The sequence below is a fragment of the Psammomys obesus genome, unplaced genomic scaffold (genome assembly GCF_907164565.1).
Source record: "Psammomys obesus unplaced genomic scaffold, mPsaObe1.curated_primary_1811, whole genome shotgun sequence".
NCBI classification, from domain to species: domain Eukaryota; kingdom Metazoa; phylum Chordata; class Mammalia; order Rodentia; family Muridae; genus Psammomys; species Psammomys obesus.
In genome coordinates, this window is record NW_026596101.1 from 16,794,981 (window position 1) to 16,818,812 (window position 23,832).

The following is a 23,832-nucleotide window of genomic DNA, read 5'->3' on the forward strand; positions in this document are numbered from 1 at the left end:
TGTATGTATGTATGTATGTATGTATGTATGTATGTATGTATGTATGTCTTTGCCCACTGAGCCATCTTGCTGGCCCAGTAAGAGTTTTAAACAATAAAACAAACAGGCCTCCTTGGGGGGTTTGGAGGACTAACTACAGTGTTCAAGCTATGAACACTTATTCTTAGGAAAGATAATCAGAGCGCCAGTCATTTTTAGCATATCTGATAAATGGAAGCCTTTTAAGCACATGCCTTGTTTTGATATTTCTGACAATGGAAAGTTAAAAGAATAGAACAAAGCATTCTCACGCACTCTCTCCCCTATCCGCCAGGGGCCTTTGCTCATCCCTTCATACTCACCCATTCATTTTCTCTTCCTTCTCCTTGTCCCTCAGTCCCTGCCTCCCTGCCTCCTGCATGCACCCCATTTCTGTCTTCCCTCCTTTTTCTCTCTTTCTTTTCCTTGGATTCATTTGAAATGAATTAGAATACTTATCCCTTTATTTATTTTTTTAAAAATATTTCAGAGCATATTTTTCAGCAAGAAGGACAGTTTTTGAACTGCAAAACAATCAAATTAGGAGTTTGAATGAGGAGCTTGAATGTTTATTCAGTATGCTTATTTATCCTCTGTTCGGATGTTGTAATTGTCAAAGCAATACTCTTAAAAGGTATTTTTGTGTACACGGCTCATCCTGGGAATGACAAGGAATTCACTCTCCTTGCTTGCTATCCAGTGTGTGATGCATCTTCCTCTTTCCTCAGAATAATTCTTACATTTTCTTTGGGTGTGTGAGTGGAGGAAGAGTGTTGGTCTTTATGATCTAGATAATTTTCTTAACCAAGGCCAAGTATTTATGTATCAAAATGCCCCTGCGTTTGTCTGAGTTTTCTTTCTGGATCGGATCCAGGTGTCAGGCCACTTTGCCTGCCCTTTTGAAAACGGAAAGGATGCGTGTCCACAGCATAGGTTTTCATTATGAAAAAACTCAGGACGGGATAGAGATCGGCCTGTGTGTTGGAGGAGGCGCCGCACAAGCGCCTTCTGATGGCACTTACTCCAATTGAACAGCCATCTTCAGAAAGACTCATTCCCCTGGGAGCTCACCCCTCTAACTGGGAAGGTGGGTAGATCAAGAGAATGAAAGGCACAGCCTCTCCATTTCCTTGATTCTTATCAAGGGCAGGCAGCATTCTTTGCTGTGTAACATGGAAATAAATTAAACATCTGAAAGAGTAGTCTCTTCTGCCCAGAAACCTCAAAGTTTCTCAGTATCAGGGAAACATGAATAGACATTCTTCTCTCTTGTTGTCGAAAAGCACCTGCCTCTGCAGAAATGCCACCGTGTCAGATGACAGATGAAAAGCACAGCCCAGCATCCGAATGTTGTCTGTGTCCTTTTTAGTGCATTCCGAGAATGACCAGACACTGTAAAAACATTTTTAAACATCTTGGCCTCGATGTGGGCAGTGTCTTTCATCACTGAGGATTCTGAAAACTCTTTAAAAATAAATGAGTTTTGAAGCTGACTGCTGGCAATGGTGGTGTTATCTGGGTGGGGGTGGTAGCTTGTTTGGAATAGTGCTTGCTTAGCAAGCACAGAAGCTCTGAGTTTGACCCTAGAACCACATAAAACTGGCTTTAATGATGCATGATTGTAATCCACTGGGGAGGTGGAGGCAGGAGGATTAGGAGCTAAAGGTCATCATTGGCTCCATAGTGAGTTTGAGGCCAGCCTAGAATACAGAAACAACTGTGTCATAGTTGGCATGACTGGTATACGGCGATCTGGTGGTCTTGACTGTAGTGAGGGTTAGAAGGAAGGGTTCGTCATTTTCATTGGCCGAAGGTACAGAAAATCTGATATGGAATGAGTCACCTTGCATCCTAAAAGTGAGCTCATCCTACCTTGTCTGGCGTGTGAACTGATCTATTTGCACGGCTCTTCACCAACAGTGCATTTTTTTATAGTGAGTTGAAAACAGAACGCTCAGTGGCTCCTTCTGTGCGAAGAAAACAACACAACTATTAGCTAGGAAAGGTCACCTTTGTTTCAAGCATGAGAAAGTTGGCTCCAATAGATGATGCGATGCATTGCTTTCCAACAGCTGAAGGTCATGTCATGCCCTTGGGTGGACACGGCAACAAAGACGCTTCATGAAGTTGGAAGACCTAGGACATGAACAGCCCAAGTAACTCATATTAATGCAGCTGTTCAAAGCCATTTTCCTCTTGTGGAGTGGATTGTTCCTGACACACTTTTTGTTTCCCATGACCCTCAAAGGGGTGGTCTTGAAGTCCATCACCTGAAAGTTTCTCCCATCGAACTGGGGGAATTTTCTAAAGAAGAGAAGTATCTCCCTTGGGCCTGGTGGTACATTTGTAATGGGTTCATGAGGATTCCAAAGTAGTGAGATGGCATTTCAAAAATCATTCTGATATTTGGAATTTCACATTTATTAAGTGCCATCCATGAATTTATCAGCGTAGCTGATTGTTTTTCTCTGTGCCATGGGGAGGGGCGTATTTCACTCAGCAGTGTGGAAAGCTGTGCATTCTAGGCTCCATTTTGCTTCAGATGGCTTTGTTTTAGAATCATGTTGTCTATTTTATGCAGCGCTGAAGACTGAGCCCAGGGCTTTGCATGTGCTCACAAGCAATGGCCATTAGACTTTTTCTGATCTTGGATAGTTCAGTTCTTTTTTTCTTTCTTTCTTTTCTTTCTTTCTTTCTTTCTTTCTTTCTTTCTTTCTTTCTTTCTTTCTTTCTTTCTCTCTCTCTCTCTCTCTTTCTTTCCTTCCTTCCTTCTTTTTAACAAAGATTTATTTATTTATTATTTATACCGTAGTCTACCTGCATGTGTGCCTGCATGCCAGAAGAGGGCACCAGATCTCATCATCAATGGTTGTGAGCCACCATGTGGTTGCTGGGAATTGGGCTCAGGACCTTTGGAAGAACAGCCAGTGTTCTTAATCTCTGAGCGATCTCTCCAGCCCTCCTTCTTTCTTTTAATGATTCCATTAGATGAAAGAATTCTGGTGCATTTGGGGTGTTGAGTGTCAACTATGAACTTACTATGAAATCTTTATAATTCACAACTTAAAATTCTTTATAATTTATAACTTGGTACAATGAGTTATGGTGAAAGACCTTTTCTGTGTGTTTCATTTTCTGTGTGTTAACATTTTTGTTTTTCCAAAAAGGAGCCTTGAAGATGGTCTAGTGTCATCTCCGGGTGTCAATCACCCAGGTCTAGGGACTCAAATCTCCAGACTGGCTGTTCACTGTTCTGTGAACTCTAGCAAATTATATACCCTTTGGGAATTGATTGTCTCAAATCAGTCCAATGGTCAGTGAAATGAGGAGTGTGAAACTGTGTATCTTAAATGATTTGGGTTCCTCTGTCAAAAACCGAATGGCCGTACCGCTGAGCACATTTTATTTTAAATCTATATTGTGTTGTGCTGGGCTCAGTTGATCAAGAAGGACTTGAAATAGCTCTCTAGAACCTACACTACAAAAATAAAAAAGCTTCTCCAGTCAATGGTGGCACACACCTTTAATTCCAGCACTAGGGGGGCAGAGGCAGGTGGATCTCCATGAGTTTTAGGCCAGCTTGGTCTACAGAGTGAGTTCCAGGACAGACGGGGTTACACAGAGAAACCCTGTCTTGAAAACCCAAAATAATGATAATGATAGTAATAATAATAATAATAATAATAATAATAATAATAATAATAAATATTATTATCAAAAGGCTTCACGTGGTAGGATGGTGCTTATAATCCTAGCTTTGGGCAGAAGAAGAGAGATGGGTTTCTGGGGTTTACAAGCCAGCCTGTTTAGACTATTGAAGGAATTGCAGGCTAGTGAGAGACCCTGCCATTAAAAACAAAAACAAACAAACAACAACAAACTAAAAAGAGATGGCGCCCAAGTAAGGAAAAATACCTGGGTTTGTCTTCTGAGGTCCACATGGACATGCACATACATTTCTGCACACATACATGCATGCCTGCTCATGTGCATGCCTGCGCTGACATGCTTACATGTGTGTACACATTAACACGTATGCATGCATACCTGTTTATGTACATGCGCATGCTGACATGCGTACCTGCTTACATGCATGCACACACTGACATGCGTACCTGCTTACATGCATGTACACACATGCATGAATACCTGCTCGTAGGCATGCAGAAATACCCCACACTTACATACAAAAACAAACAGAAACTTGCCTATACTGCGTAAACTAGCACGTGACTAGGTAATGCATGCTGAATCCTCTATGTCCCCTGGCCGACGTTACTGATAAAAAAAGAGTTTGTTCATTTGTGGGCCTGAAGCGGCAGATGTAACGGTAGGAAGTGTTGTTTTGCTCCTAGAAGCACTAAATGGTAATTGAGCCCCGTTTCTCTCCCTTTTGTCTCCTTTAAAGACAGGTCTTCGAAGCCGAAGTGGATTTTGGGGAGCTGCAGGTATGGTTGGTCTCAGCTTCGAAGGGTCATTTGCAGCCACTCCTCAGGACCTTGAGTAACCGTGTTCAACTGGAACCACATAAAGAACTCTCCAAGGTAAAGCAATTACAACGATTTTAATAGACACCAAGTAGCCAAAAGTTGATGACACTTTCTGAAAGAATTAAAAAAAATACAGTAAAAAAAATCTGCATAATTGTCAAGCTAGATGGTGTCAGCACAGGCCTTTAATCACAGCACTCAGGAGGCAGGAGAAGGAGGACCTCTGAGTTTGAGGCCAGCCTGGTCTAAACAGCAAGTTCCAGGACAGCCAGGGATATACAGAAAAATACTATCTTAAAAAAAAACCAAACCACTCAGGATGATCCTTTCCAGGTCCCACCATTTACCTGCAAATTTAATGATTTCCTTATTTTTCATTGCTGAGTAATACTCCATTGTGTAGATGTACCACAATTTCTGCATCCATTCTTCAGTTAAGAGGCATCTGGGCTGTTTCCAGCTTCTGGCTATTACAAATAAAGCTGCTACAAACATGGTTGAGCAAATGTCCTTTTTGTGTACGTGAGCCTCTTTTGGATATATGCCTAGGAGTGGTATGGCTGGATCTTGAGGAAGCGCAATTCCTAGTTGTCTGAGAAAGCGAAGCAGAAAGACACGCACGGTATGGTATGTACTCACTCATATAGCCATATAACATAGGATAAACCTACTAAAATCTAAAGAAACTAATCAAGACAGAGGACCCTGACTAAAACACTCAATCCCCATTCCAAAAGGCAAAGAGGATGGACATCAGAAGAAGAAAACAGGAAACAACCTAGGAACCTGCCACAGATGGCCTCTGAAAGGCTCTGCCCTGCAGACTATCAAAGCAGATGCTGAGACTTATGGCCAACTGTTGGGCAGAGTGCATGGAATCTTATGTAAGAAGTGGGAAATAGTAAGATCTGGAGAGGACAGGAACTCCACAAGGAGAGCAACAGAACCAGAAAATTTGAATACAGGGGTCTTCCCAGAGACTCATACTCCAACAAAGTACTAGGCATGGAGATAACCTAGAACCCCTGCACAGATGTAGCCCATGGCAGTTTAGTGTCCAAGTGGGTTACATAGTAATGAGAAGAGGGACTGCCTCTGACATAATTTGATTGGCCTGCTCTTTGATCACCTACCCCTGGTAAGGCTGCTCCCTTACCAGGCCACAGAAGATGACAATGCAGCCACTCCTGATGTGATCTGGTAGACTAAGATCAGAAGGAAGGAGAGGAGGACCTCCCCTATTAGTGGACTTGGGGAGGGGCATGCATAAAGAAAGGGGAGGAAGGGTGGGACTGGGAGGGGAAGAGGGAGGGACTTATGGGGGGGATACAAAGTGAATAAAGTGTAATTAATAAAAAAAGAAATAATAAATCTTAAAACAAAAACAAAACAAACAGAAAAACACCAAACCAAACCAAACCAAAACAAAAAGAATAACTGTCATTCTTTCACTTATCACTGTCTTTAAAATGAAATCCTCTCAGTGTGTGAAGCCCTCTGGAACATTCCATGGGGAAGATGAGGAGACAGAAAATTATGTCTGAATTAGCCCCCTGCCCTACCCTTACTACCCAACTCTGACATTTCTCTAGGGAATCACAGTATTTTGGGGGAATGAGGTAGGGAGAGTGTCTCCCTAAGTAGACCAGGCTGGCCCCGAACTCACAGAGAGCTACCGTGTGTCACCACATCTGGCAGTCACAGACTTTGTTTAGTGTACACTTGCTTTAAGGAGCAGAGGAAGCTGGTATCTAGAACTGTTCCTGTACGAATCTGGGCTGTCCTCGGGCTTCTGATTTGGTGACTTGTCTAGATTCCACAGGAAAATGGAAGCTGTCCAGATGATGTGAAGCAGGGGAAGTGGCTGGCACAGGGGTGGTTACATGTATGCTCGGATCAGAGAGGCTGGCCAGGAGATGGGGCAACCCGGCATTAGCACCTTTGGAAGCCAGGTTGGTGCAGTACCCTCCTGCATGGGAATGGCCCCGTGGTTAACATGGAGCTCGCTTCTTTGAGCAGATTCAAAGCACAGGGCAGATTCAAAGACAAAAGGGTTTTGCAGATTTAGTTAAGATGTTAGATAATTGACTTAAAGTTCAATAGAGTGCACAAGTCCTCTGTCCAACTGAGGTATTTGGGTAAACTCTAAAACTGGACTGTGATTAATTTGGAAGAATAGTTTAGAACTGAGACAGGACTGGGAGATTCCACACATCAAAACTTTAGGGGCTGAGAGCTCTTGGCCAGTGCTAAAACATGGTGACCTTAATTACAAAGTCCAAGAACAGGTTTTTCACTATCCCAAAGACTCCCCCCCCCCCAGTTGGGTTGTTTAGGTGAGGACATGTCCAGCTAAAACCTTTTGTTTTCCCTCCTTGTCCAGGGGTGATGGGAAATTGAACCCAGGTCTCTAACATTGTGGACCACGTTTTCAGGCCTCCTGCATTGACCAGAAGATCCATACCAAACTCCCAACTTGCAAAAACCAAGCTCATATTTTTGACTTACTGCCAACTGCTAAGTTTAGTCAGTTACTGCAGAAGTCCTCAGCACTTTCATCTTGCAGAGAAACACTGCTCTTCTCTTCTCTAGAGGGATGGCATGAAAACTTTTCCCATCGCCTCTGCTTCAGTGAACAGGTGTAAAGGGATCTAGGCCTTAGAGAACCTTCAAAGATTATCAAGAAACAACTGTGCAAGACCTCATACTAATTTAAGATGCTATGATTTATCAATTATATATAACTTAAGGGAAGCAAAGAGATTGTAAATTTCACATTTTATCTTTTAAAAAATTACTTTATTTATTTGTTTATTACAATTTATTCACTTTGTATCCCGGCTGTAGCCCCTTCCCTCATCTCCTCCCAGTGTCACCCTCACTTTTTCTTCACCCCCTATGCTGAATCCCTAGCCTACTGGTAGGGGCGGTCCTCCTCCCCTTTCATCTGACCCTAGCCTATCAGGTCTTATCAGGACTGGCTGCATCATCTTCCTCCGTGGCCTGTCAAGGCTGCACCCTCCAGGGGGAGGTGATCAAAGAGCCAGCCACTGAGTTCATGTCATAGACAGTCCCTGTTGCCCTTACTAGGGAACCCACTTAGAAACAGAGCAGCCTGTGAGCGTCCTCTGAGCAGGGGTTTAGACAGCATCTTTTGTAATCTTGATAGTCTTGAACTCACTATTTAGCTGAGGATGATTGAAAACTTCTGATTCAGCCTTGCGGTGGTGGCTCATACCTTTAATCCCAGTACTTGGGAGGCAGAGGCAGGGGAATCTCTGGGAGTTTGAGGCCAGCCTGGCCTAAGGAGCAAATTCCAGGACAGCCATGGCTACCTAGAGAAACCCTGTCTCAAACTCCTCCAATCCTCCTCCCCCTCAAAAAAAGAAAACTTCTGATGTTCTTGCCTTCACTTCCCTGGTGCTAGGATAACAGGTATGAACCACTATGTCTGGTTTTATGTAGTCCTGGAAACAGAACCCTGGGCTTTGTGCATACTTGGCAAGCCCTCCACCAGCTGTGACCCATCCTCAGCCCCTTGATTCATTTTTAGTTGAATATTCTCGCTCTGTACACAGTGATTTAAGCCCCAACGGCTAACCCCCAGCATCAGCTACTGCTCTAATTGCTCCAAAAGCATTTTCTTCCTACTCTGGGGTTAAAGATCAAGAGTGCTATAAGTTGGGTTGGCAGTGCCTTAGACATCATCCAGTGGGGTGGGGGGAGGGCGTGGCCACACAGCTCCAGGGGGCCGCTGTTACCCACCCTGTTCCACAGAAACGTGAGCCTCAGAGTTCCAGGAGGAATGTTTCAAGGGAATGGATTCTGATGTTCAGTCTGCACATTTTATAGGTCGGCAACCAGTTTGTTTGAAGAATAGTGCAAGCGAGTCAGGGGCAGGCAGGTCTCTTTGGATTCAAGGTCAGCCAGGGCTACACGGGTGAGGCTCTGTCTTAATGAAAAAGAAAAGAAAGGAAAGCGTTCAAAACAAACAAAACACTTGCAGGCAGGATTTTTTTTTGGTTTCTAATTTGTAGCAATTAGTGATTCAAACAGAGAACACGTGAACGTATTGGCTGAGTGGAGTAGTAGCTCCCTATGGCCACAGAACAAATCACCTAATTTAGCAGTTCAGAAGGGCTTTGCAACAGTTTAAAAGGGCAAGAAGAAGTCAATGCTGGGTGTCGCCTCTAACTTGCCCATCTTCAGAGATGCAGTTAGAATCTCATCTTGGCCTGGCTGCTTCAAAGGCAGACTCGATTGCAGGTCCACGAGCAATGTGACATCTCTTTAAAAGATGAATCTGACTGAACTTTGAGTCTGAGGGAGAGGGCTGGGGCAGATCCTGTGTCTCAGAGTGTTTGCTGATATGCTGCTGTTACCATGCCAGGAATAACAGCTCTGGTTGGGGTTCCTCTGGGTAGGTTGGCAGCCAACACCCCAGAGGGATTTTCTCCTGAGTTTTACCCAAATAGTGACCCAATCCCACCTGCCAGGTATATCCTCTGCCCAAGAGTGTTCGCTTTCCATAGATTTGGCCCACTGAAGCCTGGTCTCTGCATTCTTGGATGTACCAACTATTTGTAAAGGATGGTATCTGCGTCAGCATACACAGACTTTTTCTTATCCTCAACATTTCCCAGACATCGAAGAAGAGCAGCTCTTTCTGTAACTTTTATACTGTCTGAGAAATCAGAGTAATCTAGAGATGATTTTTAAGGTGTACAGGAGGTGTGTGTCAGCCAGGAGGTGTGCGATTATGTAGGAGGAGTGTGCGTGGTTCTCCAGGAGATGTGTGGCTATATTTGAGAGGTCACACGGGAGGTGTGAGCTTGCAGAGGAAGCGTGCACTTACACAGGTGTATGGTCGTACCGAGTGTTTGCACTCGTACAGGATGCGTGAGGATTTACAGCAGGCGTGTGGGTTGTAGGGATGCTGGCCTACATTTGAGGGAGGGACTTGAACATTCACTGCTTTGGGCGTCTGGGAAATAATCTTCAGAGTTCTAAGGCTGGGCTGTGTACCGAGAAGGCTTCCCTCGGTCCATGGCGGTGATAATAGACCGTATGTTCCAGGCAGAAATCAGTATGCACATATCACATGTTTTGACTTCTCTTGTTCAAGTCAATTGAGGGGCTGCAGATAAAAGAGTGCTTGCTAGTCTTGCAGAAGACCCGAGCTCAGTTTCCCGCACACACACAGAAGCTCACCACTGCCGGTAACTCCAGCTCCAGGGGATCTGTATTCTCTCTCTCTCTCTCTCTCTCACACACACACACACACACACACACACACACACACACACCCTTTTTAAAAATGTCATTTTAAAAGTAAAAAAGCAAGTCAACTTTAATTTCCTTACCATATTTAGAAAGTCATTAAAATTAGGAGCTCAAAATAAAATGAGTCCTGGAATTAAGGTGTGAGTCCCCATACCCGACAAGAGAATCTTTAGACTGGCCTGTTTTCCCCACCGTATTCTGAGGTTTGTGTCATGAGTGGCAGATCACATCTTTACAACCAGGCAAAGAACCCCCAAGTTCTTGGGGCACATGTGCACAATTTTTGTGGGTTCATTCAGACATAGAGAGCCCTCGTAGTCTATTTGAGAATGGCTCTGACTTGGTTCCGTCTACACTTTGAGAGATGGTAGAATATGACCCCGTGCTTTCTCAGGGCAGCTCTGGCTGTTCCTTGGGGATTCCTGAGCAGATTGCTCTCACCACAGCACAGTGTTAACTCAAACTCTTAATTATGAAAGACACTGGCTGAAACCCGAGTCAATGCTCAGGGCAAATTGAAGCTTGATGGGTTTGCAGTTTTCTTGGGGGAGGGAGGATGAAGTGGCACATCGAGGTTCTTCGTCAGCTCCTCTCTGCTTCCTGCCTGGGGCTGGCTGGGGCTGCTTGGCCTTCCTCATCCTCACTGACCTGGGTCCTGTTTCTCCTCAGGATGAGAGTCTGCGCTAAGTGGGTGCTGCTGTCACACTGGCTGGTTCTGGCCTACGTGTTGATGGCCTGCTGTAGGCTGATGTCCGCCTCCAGCCAGCACCTCCGGGGACAAGCAGGTAAGCTGTTTAAGCTCATTACAAACTGCTGAGATCAATTAATAAAACACTTTGACACACCAGAGGCCACACTTTAGACACAGGTGATTGACAAGCGCTTTGGCTGGTGTGTAAATAGTGGAGGGCTGTGCTGGAGCAGGACTGATTGGGGCCTCTTTTCAAGGTGCTGTCTGGCTTCTCTTTTGAGTTTCAGCTCTTACTTTCTTGGGCGGGCTTCTGTATTAGTGCTTTCCCCCCTGAATGTCAGGAAGTCACTCACTCTGTGTGAGTGAGTGTGTCTGCTCATACGCGGGCATTCTTATAGCTTCCTGAAATTCGGGGTCAAGTTTAGATCTCAGCCGACTCAGGGCTGTCCTGAGAGGACCTTTCAGGTAATCTAAGGGGACTTGAGACATGTAGAGAAAATATGCTGAATGATAGACATAACTAAGGAGAGAAGAAAAGAAATGACAAGATGAAGAAAACAAAGAGGTAACCTTTGCATTTTCATGGGTTCCCCATCATCCCTGAAAATAGTTCCCCCTCTGGCCTTTTGCCTGTCTCCTACCAACCATGAAGAAGCCCTTGATCTCCACCACCCATGATGCTGCTGTGTGTCACAGCAGGCCCAGAAAGCTGGACCCCGATCCAGCTGGCCTGATCCCGCTGGTGCATCTGAGGGATTTTAGTTCCTGATGGAAGGCGAGTTGGTAAAGTCCTGAGCCTGCAGCATACATGAGGATAGTGCTCTCTGGAATCAGATGTCACATGAAATTCTGAGCTAGGGCAGAGGGTGTGGCTAAATACCGTGCTGCCAAGTGTTCACTACCGATTTTCCCCCATTTCCTTCACCACGATGGGGCCTATCACTTCCTGTCACACTCTCCCACTGAACTATATCTCCAGCATTTTTCATCTTTACAAACCGAAGGATCACATTTATCATCCAAATGCCTCTCCTAACTGCCAGATCACAGACTGGACATCGAATGCTGAGCAAGAAAAACAGCACCTGTCTGATAAGGACAAAGAACCAAGACTCAGGCTGGCTCATACTTTACCTCTGTGATTTGGGTGGGTGGGGAGGGAGTATTTATTTTCTCATTTTCTTCGGGGTTTCTCAAGCCACTCTGGCTCAGGAGCAGAACACACTTAGCCTAGAGACTTGTTGTCTCTCAATTGGTGATAAAAATTGCCTCCATAAGAATATTTCCTCTTTTGCCTCATGTATCTCTGTTGACATATGTGGGCATCTATTTGCGTGTAGGTTCTACATGAGAGACAGGACTTGTTTTGAGTAGGGATGTTGCTATGTGTTCTATTGCTACATTATTTATTTATTTATTTTCTCAGTGATATGACAGAGTATCGGGCAAAAGCAGCTTTAGGGAGGGGGGACTGAGGGGACATAGTTTATCAGGTGGGAGAAGCCCACAGCAGACCTCTCTGTGGCAGTGGAAATACCAGGGCAGCTGTTTGCTCACATCTCAGTGGCTCAGGAAGCAGAACAGGCTAGAACCAAGCAAGGGCTATAAAACCCAGGCCCCACCAAAGTGGCCTCCACTTCCTCCAGCTGCGTGCCATCTTCCCGTGGTCCCACGAAATGTCCAAAACACCACCACCTGGGGATCAAGCTAGAAATGAAGTGTTCAAACACATAGCCTGTGAGGAGCCTTCTAATCCAAGCCACAATGTTGCCCATATTAGCCCCAAACATTTGAGGCTCATGTAATCATCTTGCTTCAGCCGTCAGAGTATCTTGGACTACAGTGATATTCTATTCTACTATCGGCAGGAAGATTTTGAGTTCAAAGGCAGCCTGCATGGTCCAGAGAGACCCTGCGCCCCAAGAAAGTAAAGTGTGAAAGTACCTTCAACTGCATATAAGTCAGAAGCATTAACCCCCTGGTCCACTGACCTCTGAGTGTGGGAAATTTAATTGATGGGATAGGCCACCCCCAAAGACCGATACCACGCCATGCTTTCCCTTCCTCCCTCGTTCTGACATGTTAAGGGTTGCTGGAGTTTTAGGCTCAGGGTAATTTCTTAAATCTCTCACAACTCAATTTTCTCCCCTCAAGTGGCAGTTTGAAGATGGGGAAAATAATGATTGAAGTTTTGAGGAATCAGCATAAAATCAATACCGCTCGGCTGTCGTGGAGCACGCACAGGTAGCTGGTTATTGTGCGGTGTCTTTTGATGAGTTCATTTCGGGGGCCCGGAGCATTTGGAGTCATTCATCTCATCTGTTTAAAGCACATCTGTTTTCCAGACTAGAGCTTGGTAGAATGTAGCGGTGGGTGCATCATCAACAGATTTCCAGGCACGGGGCTGCGGGTGTCGAGGAGAGATGCAAACTTGAAGAAAGTGGGCTGGGGAGTGGCTCAGTTGATAAAGCACTTGGCATAGGAGCCTCGGCTTAAGAGGCAGTGATTCATACTAAAAAGCGCAGGGCAAGGGGGACAGAGAGGCAGCCTGCTGGAACCAGGAAGCTCCACGTTCAGTGAGAGAACCTCTCTCAAACAACGAGGTGGGAAGTGATTGAGGGAGACACTGGATGTGGATAACACATACACACACACACACACACACACACACACACACACACACACACACACACACTCTCACACACACTTGAGGGAAATTGGCCACAACCAAACCTCCCATGTTATCTGTGACAATCGTTGTCTCGTTACATAACTGCAAATTCTGACACCTAGACAACTCTAGAGCTAACTCTAATTTTTTTTTTAATGGCTCTTTTCAGTTTATTGCATGAAGGAGTTACCCTAGTCCAAGTTAAAAGCGGGGCCCCCACATGGTTACATTATACATGCTGTGGGGTTTTTGAACTTGTGACCCAGGGACAGAAGGGAATTTCTACTCATGGCAAGGAAATCCTCGCTTAAGCTTCAGAGCCACAAGCACTTAACACCCATGACCCTTCAGACGGTCATTCTTAGCCAGTCCAGGCTCTATTGGCAACTGGCATATGTTCTTGCCCTGGTCACCCTGAAGCTGAATTACTTCTCCATATTCTGGTCGCTCACTTACAGTGTCATTGTAGGCAAATTTCTTCTTAAACGCCTTCACTAGTCTCTTTTTATCACAACCACCAGCGATCCCTTGGGCAGGAGTAAGGGTCTTCCTGTGGTTTCTCTGTTGAATTCTTGTATGGACAGAATCCTCAGTGCCAGCAGGAAGCAGGCCATCACTCTTACTTGCAGCAGCATAGGGGTCGAAAGAGAGGAGGTTCTGGATAGCGGGGACACGCAATAGGATTCCTTTTCCTCAGCAGAAACTTCCTGTAGAAGGCGGGCGGGGGTGAGTGTGGGGGGGAAGGTACTGACAGAGCATCGGGAAGCAAGGGGGCTGGATGGGGGAGGCAGCTGAGTCCTCGGCGTCGGCTCAGTGACTGGAACCACTAACTCTAAATTAAGAGTGGAATTGTTCCCAAGAAGAGCAGATGGCACCTTCCATTCCAGCAAACGCTGGATTATCAGAAGGGAGGATAAGGCTGCTGAGGGAGGCCTTGGTTAAGCCTGCTGAAAAAACAGCCCTGTAACCTGGGGCTTCTATGTGGACGGGTATCATTGGCTTCTTGGCACACATACCGCACGGCATTCTCTGGCTGTTGGAAGTCCTCTGCTTTTAACCTCTGGGATTTTAATTCCCATCACTCCATATCTAACCAACCACCAAAGGAACCAGGGCTTATTCCTGCCGCATATGGACTCTGTTTTGTACCTGAGGTTTTGTGCTACCTGGAGAGACATCTTTTGTGGAGGCGATATGTGAAGGCCTTTGAATTCCTCCCGGACCTTCACACTGTAGTTCTCTTGCCCAGAGGAAGGGCTCCCAATCTCATTGTAAGTTTTACTCCTCCGGAGGTCTCATAAGCTGTGTCCCCATTCCTGTAATGTAGCAGGCATTAAACTGTTGATGAATAGGCTGACTAATTTCGTTCGTTTTTCTCCGTGTGGTCTGTTGAATAGTTTGATGCTTGTGGCAAAAATCCCAAATGATTAAGGCAAGCATGAAAGAGGTATCCTCTTCTTGTTGGCTCTTCTGGGAAAAAAGAATGTGTGTACACACACAGATGCACCAGCATGTACCCTGTCTTGTCACTTGCTCTCTTTCCTTTGACAATAGAGTTTGGCGATCTTCTGATGCGGATGTTCGCTGGTCTCTACTGCTGTCTGGTGCACTGTGTGTTTGTGTATCGGAAGGGCGTACCATCAGCTATTTGGTTACCCCAGGGCTGGCTAACTTGTGATCAGATGTGTATAAGGACACCTATTCTCACCGTGAAGAAATTGTGCTGGTGGAATGGCTAAGTTAGTGCCTACGAGGGTGTTAATGGGATCTGGCTGATTGCTGGGACAAAACCACAACACAGAACAAATGTGGTCTTTTCTGGTTCCTGAGTGGCAGGTGACTATTCCAGCTGCCTCCATCAGTGGTGTTTTAGGGCCCATGGTGGTGGGAACTCTTCTGCTCTCAGCTCCAGCTGGCTCCTAGGAGACCAGGGAAACATGGAAGACTTGATGAGTGGTAACGAGGCAGCGTAAGGTGTGAATGGCATCCCTCCACTTTCCTTGCCATCGGCTAGGGCTTAGCCGCCTGACCACACCTGCCATGAAGTGAGAATAGCCACATAACTCTAGCTGCGGGCTCAGGAAGAAGAGGTGAGCGTGAGTTCTTGCTGAGCTCCAGAGTGCCTTCCAGAACCTTCTGGTGGGTTCATCCTTCTAAAAACAGTGCCAGGGTGACAGTGAATGCCCCTCCACTCTCCATAACCTCTCTCTGACTCTGGGCACTGTTGTTCTGAATTTCCCAGGACTGTATAGTGGAAGCACTTTGTTCATTGAGGACCCAGTCCCAGAGAATTGGGATGATACTCACTCTTGTTTCTTCTCCTCCAACTCCTATTCCATTTTCCTTCAATAACTGCCAGGAAAACAAAGCACCCTTCGCCCTGCAGTGGCGTGTGGCATGAAAGCCCACCTGACTAATCTCACGGCTTGCTGATCATTCTGTATAGCAAAGGAGGTATCTTCAAACCCTGTCCCCTCAGCAGACCAAGACAGGAACAGAGCAACAGGGTGGGGGTGGGGTTACTGAAACACTTGGAAGAAAGCACTGTTAGTAATGATTCAAATTTTTTAGTTCAGGCATTTAAAAACACGTAGGCAATGGGGCTGAATGTGAGCAAAATACATAAGATCCGTCATTTAGCACAATGAGCACATGCTAATAACTAAATAAAAACACTTGCCTGATTTTCACAGTCACCATTTAGGACCCTTTCCTTAGGGCAAATGGCGCTGGAAACTTTCACGGGAGTCTGGAAGTTGTGTTTTGAAGGTATCAAAAACCACAAAGAATCCTGGTCCCTGGTATTTTACCATTCATATAGCCATCCTCCTTGGTAGCCCGAGGTGATGGAGAGGGAGGAAGGTCACTTCTCCCAATGAGTCCAGTCTTCTTAATTAGAAAGTAGGGTTCCAACCCCCTGTCACTTTTTAATCCACCATCGATGCTTTTCCACTAGACAGTAACCTCTTTTCTCCAGAAGAGGGCAGAAAACAACATCTTGGGAAGACTGCAGGCTGCGAGGTGGTTCAGGAAACCCAAGTGACAGCTGGAATTAACTGTTTAAAGGTGCTTGTGAAAGTTTTATCCTTCATAACCATGGTAATATTGAGCCACAATGCTTCCTAAATACATGGGACTTGTCTCTGGGGACATCTGAATATACTATAATGTAGATTTTTTTTCCTTTCAAGACAGACAGCTACTACAGTTGGAGATTTGGGTGCTACAGGTTTCTTTGCTCATTTTAATAGTTCCATTTCCTCAGAAGTCTGACTTGCATTGTCTGACTGGATGCTGGGGTGCCTCCCTGGTGTCAACTCCATTTACTCCCCTTAGAAAGACCGGGGAAAACTAGAGCACACCCAGTGAACAAGCAGCACAGGAAACCAAGTACTAGGGGCTGAGGTCAAGCATAGCTTCCTCATCTTGGCTATGCGATCACATCTAGGCTACCTACCCCTTCTGAGCATGTTTCATCATCTCTACTATAAGGTAGTCATGCCTGCCTTATATCAGGTTGTTAGAATGGGCAAATTGTGACAAGCAGGTGAAAGGCCTAACACACATAGCAAACACACCAGAAGTGGACACTGTTTTCAGAGTTAGGGGTACACAGATGGCGGGCTCTGAGAAGTCCTGCATTGGAGGGGTGGCTGGAGGCCATGGCTTCTCTGGGGAACCGTGATGGGCGTCTTCAGAGTTTGAAGCTTCATGGTCAACAAGGAAAAAAAAAAAAAAAAAAAAAAAAAAAAAAGCTTGTTTAGCGTTGCCTTGAAAGCTGATGAAATGAAAAAAGTCACTTTTTGGTTGTTTAAACAGAGACTTTAGAAGGAGACATCCGGATGCTGGGAAGGAGAGTGGCTCAGGCCAGCCTTGAGTGACTGGCTACTGGCTGTAGAAGCAGGCGGCCCTCCAAGCCAGGAGCAGGGTAGATGCAGAGAACCACGGAAGGTCTGCGGTGCCTCTCCACAGGGAGCCAGCAGGTGCTGGCCTCTCTGCTGGGCTGAGGCCACACTGGCTACAGGCCTCTCTTGCTTCAATTTAAGCTTAGAGGAACCTGGAAACCGGGGCTCAGACCCATAGTGAAAGAGACTCAATCTGACCCTCCTAAGGTTGTAAGTGGGAGCTGGTCAGCTGATGCCTGACAGTACAGAGGGCCTTCTTGGCTTAGGGGGCACATGGTGTATTATGGCGATCTTCTTTGAGGACTACCTTCTCTGTTTAATGGGGTCCCGGTGGCTCTGGGCTCTTCAGGTGGATGGAGGACTTCCAGTTTTCCATTGTTTTCTTTATTATAAAATGTCAATACAAAACACAATGTGAAACATTTTGGTGCCTTCCGTTATGGTTAATTTTGTCCGACTTCTTTGAAGAGGACTGGTTGTATTCCGGTAGTCGTGAGGGTTCACTCTTTGTGTTAGTTTTGCTGATGATAAAGCTGCACATTTCAGCTGCTGTTATTTCAGTTTTTTAGAGATTTTCCTGCATTGCTGAAGTTCTGGCACTAGGGGGCAGGCAAGGCTTACAATAGCTAATAGCAACGCCCGTCATCCCTCCCACCCCTCAGCCCCAGACCCCACCCCAGTGTTTTCTGGCTACTTTAAAAACACAAAGAAACCGGTGGAATTAATTTTACTAATATGTTCTTAAAAATCTATACATTCAAATGATTATCATGTAAACATATCTCTTGAGCAAACCATAGCTGGATATAGGTAGAGGTGACTATAGGAAATAATTTTAGTTGATAAATTGTTCCTGTTTGTTAGTTTGTTTTTGAGACAGGGTCTCACTAAGTAGCTCTGGCTGGCCTGGAGCTTGCTAGGTATCACACTGACCTTGGACCTACAGAGATCCACTGCCTCTGCCTCCTGAGTACTGGGATTAAAGGCTAGCGCCACCGCACCTGGCTAGGGAATTGATTTCTTAGTATTGTATTCTTAAGTATTAGAATTCAATGTACTGATATTTTCCTGGTTTTTGGAGTGCACAATCTGTGTTCCTTCAACTAACTAGTTCCTCTCACGTATTATAGGTATCATCTTGTCTTTCTTCCTCTTTTCTCTTTTTCAAAAGTACTGCTATTCCCCCCACACCCCTCATCCTTCCCCCTAAGAATCTCGCGCTGGGAGAATAGAAAGTCTAAAGAAAAACTTTTACAACTTGTCAAACCACCTTACAGCTCAGGCGGGTATGGAACTTGCCGCTTAGACCAGGTTGGCCTTGAACTCACAGAGATTCACTTGCCCTTCTGTCCCCCAGGGCTGACATTAAAGCCCCTGCTCTACAGTTTAAAGTTTCAACTTTAAAGTTTACAGTTTAAAAGGAGGGAATTTCCCCTGTCTTCCCTCCTCCTGTCCTGTAGATGGCTGCTTGGCTAATGGACGGGCATCTCCACAGCAACATATTCTGTAACATTGCTGGGGATTAAGAGCAAGACAGAGCCATTCTGTAGATAGTTCGCTATTCAGGGTCATGGACCCAACCTAATGAAAGCATCTGTATGACGTAGGTAAACTGGTAGTCAAGAACACAGCAATTTTATCCTCAACACGATGCAAATCAAAGTTAAACTCAAGGAACAAATGAAGAGTTCGGAGACTAAAACCCAAAAGGACCCCGACTCGTCAGGATGCGGTGGGTACCAGCATTGGCTCTCTCACACCCTGGCTTTGCTTCTCCTCCTTGGGCCTTCGGTGGGCCTCGTGGGTGGGCTTTCTCTGAGTTATCACTTTACCTCCCATCCTTGGGCCAATCAGAATCTTCCAGATGCGTTCAAATTAGACAACCAGTTTCATCATCCTGACTCAATTTTCACGCTCGTGCTACCAAACTGACCCATTCCCAAGACGCAAAATATCCTTCAGTGTGCTGCTTGGCAACTGGCTCCTCAGGAGCCTTCCTGCTGCCGGGGGCTGCTAGCCTATTTCCCAATAGAACCTGCTCGACCTCTGTTGTCCGCCCCCCCCTCCCCCAATTGGAGCCAGGAAACTGGTAAAAACATGAACAGAGCAAAGGAAGCATGGAGGGATGGTGTAAGACGCCTGGGGCTTAATGATGGAAAAGCATCCATAGAGTGTGTTGCTTTTTTTTTTTTTTCTTTTTCTTTTAATTGGCCTGAGGGGAATGGAGCCATCCTACTGGAAAACGGTGAGGCCTATACTATGGCTGTATTGTGTATCTTGCAAGGTGGAGTATGAGAACCTTTCATTTAGCAGCTGTATTTGTCACTTTTCAGACCCATGGTAAGAGACGGAGAATTACTGATTTAGAGGACAAGGGAAGTGGGAATTAAATGCTGGCTCTTTGTCAAGTTACTGTTACAGCCCTTGAAGGGATGACACCTTCTCAGTGGCTCCAAGCCCTGGATTACCAGAGGAGAGGCAGGACTCAGCCGTGACCCCTGCCTCCATTGCTCCAGAAGGACTTTGAAAACCCTTCTTCGTTTTGGACCCGTCTGGTTCCTCCTTGCTGTTAACCATGTCTGACATGAGAGTCTGCCAACCACGCCTGGGCCCAGTGTGGTTCTTCTCAGGTGGCATCTTGACGTGTTCATCTTGAGCTCAGCGTTTGTTAAGAGTGGGGGAGGGACACGTTGGAGGTGTTGATATTCGTCTTCTCCTGTGTCTCCAGCTGCTTGACAAACAAGGCTGGCCGGGTGACATACTTGGTAATTGAACATGGTTTATTTGTGTCCTTTCTCCCACGGTAAGCAAGAAATTCTGTCCTGCTTTCTGTAGGGAACTTCCTGTTGGGTGGGGCTTGCTCTTCTTCCCTTTTGGTCTTGGAGGCAGAACAGACCTCAGCTTTTGAGCAGTCCTGTGGGTGGAGGGCTCTCCTTCCCGGGGGAAGAGTCCTCATCTTTATTCTTTTGAGCCACATACTTAAGCTCATCTCTGCAATTTGGGGTTTGGAAAGCCACAGGTCAGTTGTTCATCTGTATGTTGAAACTCTACGAGGAAATCAGAATCCTTTGTTCCCTGTAAGGAAAGTAAAGCCTTTGGTGAAAAGCAGGAAGGGAACAGAGTAGAAAGGGGGCAGGATGGAAAAAATGAGACTTTGTGTTTTCCTAGGTGTTGCTTGGATGTTTTAAATATTTTGGCCCATATGGTGGTCTCAGAATAGGATGCTAGAAATAGTGTTATTGAAGAGGCATCTAATAACACGTTTGAAATGATTAATTGGCTGTGGGAAGATAGTGTTTGCAGTAGTTAAAAACAACTCCCAGGGCCGCCTGACATCTTTGAGGTTAGGGAGTGTCTGAAAGCAGGTAGCCATAGACAAGTTAAAAGGCACATGCGCACTTGACCAAGCTTGGCTTGTTCAGCTGAGTCCCTTGCCTGTTTCTCGCCTGTAGAGGAGGGAGCCCTGAGGTCTCAGAGCCAGAGGTGGAAACAATAGAGAAATTTATTTTTAGGAAAAAATAGAATTAGAGCATAGGCGTGACATAAAACAAATGGCTGTGCCCAGGGCTTTTCAGTGTGGAACTCTTCTGAGGGCATTACTGACTCTGCATAGCTTCCAGCTCCAGCTGGGAGGGTCGGGTGGGACTTGAGTAACTTAAATTGCTCTTAAGCAAAAAGTACATGGTACATGGTCCAGGTTTCTGCCTTCCCTTTGCCAAGTCGAACTTTACACTGGACTGTCTAGTCTTTTTTAGATGGCTTTGTCATTGGAGAAGAATTTACAAGGATGATTGGAGACATTTATTCCCTGAAAAGGAACACAGGGACACCATTGCTCTTTTCTGTGCCCCAGCTCTGTAGTTTCCTTATCAATTCAGAGGTTTTCAAGTAAGTGTGCAAGTCGGGGCTGGTAATGGCTAGCAAGAGATGCTCTTCATGTTTGGGTTATTGCTAGCTAATATATCACGTGGGAAATAGTAACCTTGTGGAAAGGCAGAGAGTGATTTCTAACTTTGGTTGCAGAGGCAAGACTGAGGTCTAGGAAAGCCTAAAGCAAAGGCTGTAAAATTGATGCGTGAAAGAAACAAGCTGGCAAAGAAGAGGCAGGAACTCCTGCCACCCCTGACCTGAGGCCTGCTAGGTCTGACTAGTGGGTTCAGTGGCACTCCACAGTGTGAAGATGGTTCCAGGCAGAGGCCGGGTGTGTTAAGGATAAATGTGACACATGAGATTGTGCGTGGAACTGCACAGAATGGACAGCATTCATGAGAAAGCCCCCTGCTGAACGAATGGCTCCAGAGGCCAGAGCTATGTGCATTAGAAATAAACCCAAACCCAAACCCAAACCAACAAAACCCTCAATTCTTTGCCCAGTGGTGCCATATTGATCTGCTAACACTCCTCCTGCTGCCCTGGTTCTCTTTCCTTGGAAGTGTACTCTCTACAAAAATTTGTGTGTGTGGCTGTTTTGCCTGAATGTATGTCTGTGAAGCATATGTCTGCAGAGGCCAGAAGAGGGCATTGGATCAGCTGGAACCAGAGTTATAAACAGTTGTGAGCTGCCCTGTGGCCTCTGGGAATTGAACCCAGCGTGCTCTGGAAGAGAAGGAAGTCGTTATAATTGCCCAACCGTCTCTCCATTCCAGTGTACATCTCGTAACCAAGCGTCTCCATTGTCTCCATTTAAAGTCTCCATTTAAAGACTTCAGAACCCAGAAGCCCACCCTGAGGTATTGTCTGAACCATGGTGTTCTCTGATGTCAGCATGACTTAGCAATGGTTTGTTCTTTCAATAGTGTGCATGGAGCTTGCATGCATTTGTGTGTCTGTCTTTCTGTCTTCTGCTTGATTCCTACAGATGGGAACAAGGTCGCCAGACATGCTTTTCCCTCCCAGGATGTCCTTCCTGATCTTGAATTTGCTCTCGAGTGAGCCCAACGCCAGATTCAGTGTGTAATGCATCAGAACCGAGTGGTTTCCAGGAACCACTGAAAGCTGAATTTGAACTCTATTAATTTCAGAATTTGAGATGATCCTGAAATGATAAGGCTGACATTTACCCATGTATTGTCTATGAAAAACAGATTTGCTGAGCAAATACATAGAGTAAATATGTTTACCTAGCAGGTGTCATTGATCTCAGGGAACCATCCGGGAATGGCTCACTCAGGAAATACTCATCTAATCCAACATTAAAATGTTTGTGTCTTTTCTACACAGAGACCTGGCCTTGTGACTTTGAGCAAAGTTACCCAACTCTGAGCCACAGATTATTGTTTCTGGGTGTCACAGCACCTCCTCTATTTCAGAGTGTCTTGATGAGGTAAAATTGTCACCTCGCACAGGGAAGAGAGATATTTGTGTTATTCTCTTTAGCGGTCAGGCTACTGAGAGAGGGACCTCAAAACAGTGAACCCCAAGAGTCCTATGCTGAGAGAAGGAAAGACTGACAAGCCCTGGGCCAGGACAGGGAAGGGAGGAGAGAAGATCCTGCCCCAGGAAGAGATTCCACACTGCCAGAAGGCTCATCTTTCTTCACACAGGCCCCAGGGCTCACCCGGTGACACTGGCACCTGAGATGACACTGGCACCTGAGATGCTCCTCGCCATTGTTTCTTCTTTTCTATACGGGTGTCACACTGCGCCAAGGTGAAAAGGAGCAAAGGAGACTGTGACTGCCTGGTTTGGCCAAACTGAAAAGAAGTCCATCTTCCTTGATGGATTTCTGTCTCTTGATTTCCTTGAAATACTCGGAGACTAGGCAATGACCTAACAGGCCCAAGACAAAATAAAACATGTGATGTGCCTGGAACTTAATGTATTGATTTTAGCTGTATTTCTTTCTAAAAAGAAAAAAAAAAAGCTTAAGTTTTAACTGACATAATCAACTGCATCCTTTTAGTGTTTATAAATTGAAACACACGCAAATATCCTGAAACCATGTCCATGACCAACATAACAAGTGTTCACCCCTCACAAAATTTCTTGCATTAAAATAAAAAAATTGCTGGATGGTGGTGGTGCACACCTTTAATCCCAGCACTCAGGAGGCAGAGGCAGGCGGATCTCTGTGAGTTTTGAGGCCAGCCTGGTCTATAGAGCGAGTTCCAGGACAGTCAGGGCTACACACAGAAACCCTGTTTTTAAAAACCAAAAGGTAAAAACAATTAAAAGAAAAAACAAATAACTATAAGTCAATACATGAAAATAATATTTTTTTTTTTAAAATGAGGGAGCGTTAGGTAGAGACAGAGATGGATAGAAACACAGAAAGAGAAGGCATACGTGTGCACCATGGTACGTGTGCCTTCTGTGTCATGTACTCTTCTGTCCCTCTCTCCATCCCATCTTGCTGTAGGAGTGAGGGGTTGCACATTTGCACTGCTTGTTAGGTGTAAGTGGCTTCTGGGAGTCTGAACCTGTGCACTTACACTTGTATGGCAAACTTTCTATCTACCGAACCCTCTCCCCGACCTTCTGGCATTCTTTTATAATCTGTCACTTTTGACCCTTCCCCAGTTATGGCCCTACAGATCTTTGTGTTCTTCGGATACGCAGTCATTTTCTAGAATGGCGTTTACCTGCAATCAGACAGAATGCGTTAATGTATTTTTATTTTACCTGATTTCTTTCCAGACGATTATTCTATAATTCATCCATGCCACTTCAAATATTAATAGCTCACTTAACAACTTTCTAATCAAAAATTATAATAGACATATTAGTTTCTATCTATCTATCTATCTATCTATCTATCTATCTATCTATCTATCT

General features: G+C 45.4%; 2 protein-coding genes across 2 annotated transcripts in view; one reads left to right on the top strand and one right to left on the bottom strand.

Moving 5' to 3' along the window:
• Tafa4 (TAFA chemokine like family member 4) overlaps positions 1-23,832 on the top strand; it is a 180,030-nt gene that overhangs the window by 36,884 nt on the left and 119,314 nt on the right. Inside the window, exons 2-3 of the mRNA XM_055628580.1 lie at positions 4,427-4,562; positions 10,461-10,576. Coding sequence (XP_055484555.1) covers positions 10,462-10,576 — 115 coding nt within the window. The 5' untranslated portion in view covers positions 4,427-4,562; position 10,461. The remainder of the gene's footprint in view (positions 1-4,426; positions 4,563-10,460; positions 10,577-23,832) is intronic.
• LOC129692190 (eukaryotic translation initiation factor 1-like) lies at positions 13,484-19,695 on the bottom strand. Its single transcript, XM_055628430.1, has 2 exons — positions 19,527-19,695; positions 13,484-13,839 (listed from the first exon to the last, which is right to left on the bottom strand). The coding sequence occupies exons 1-2, from the start codon at positions 19,693-19,695 to the stop codon at positions 13,484-13,486; spliced, it is 525 nt and encodes a 174-aa protein (XP_055484405.1).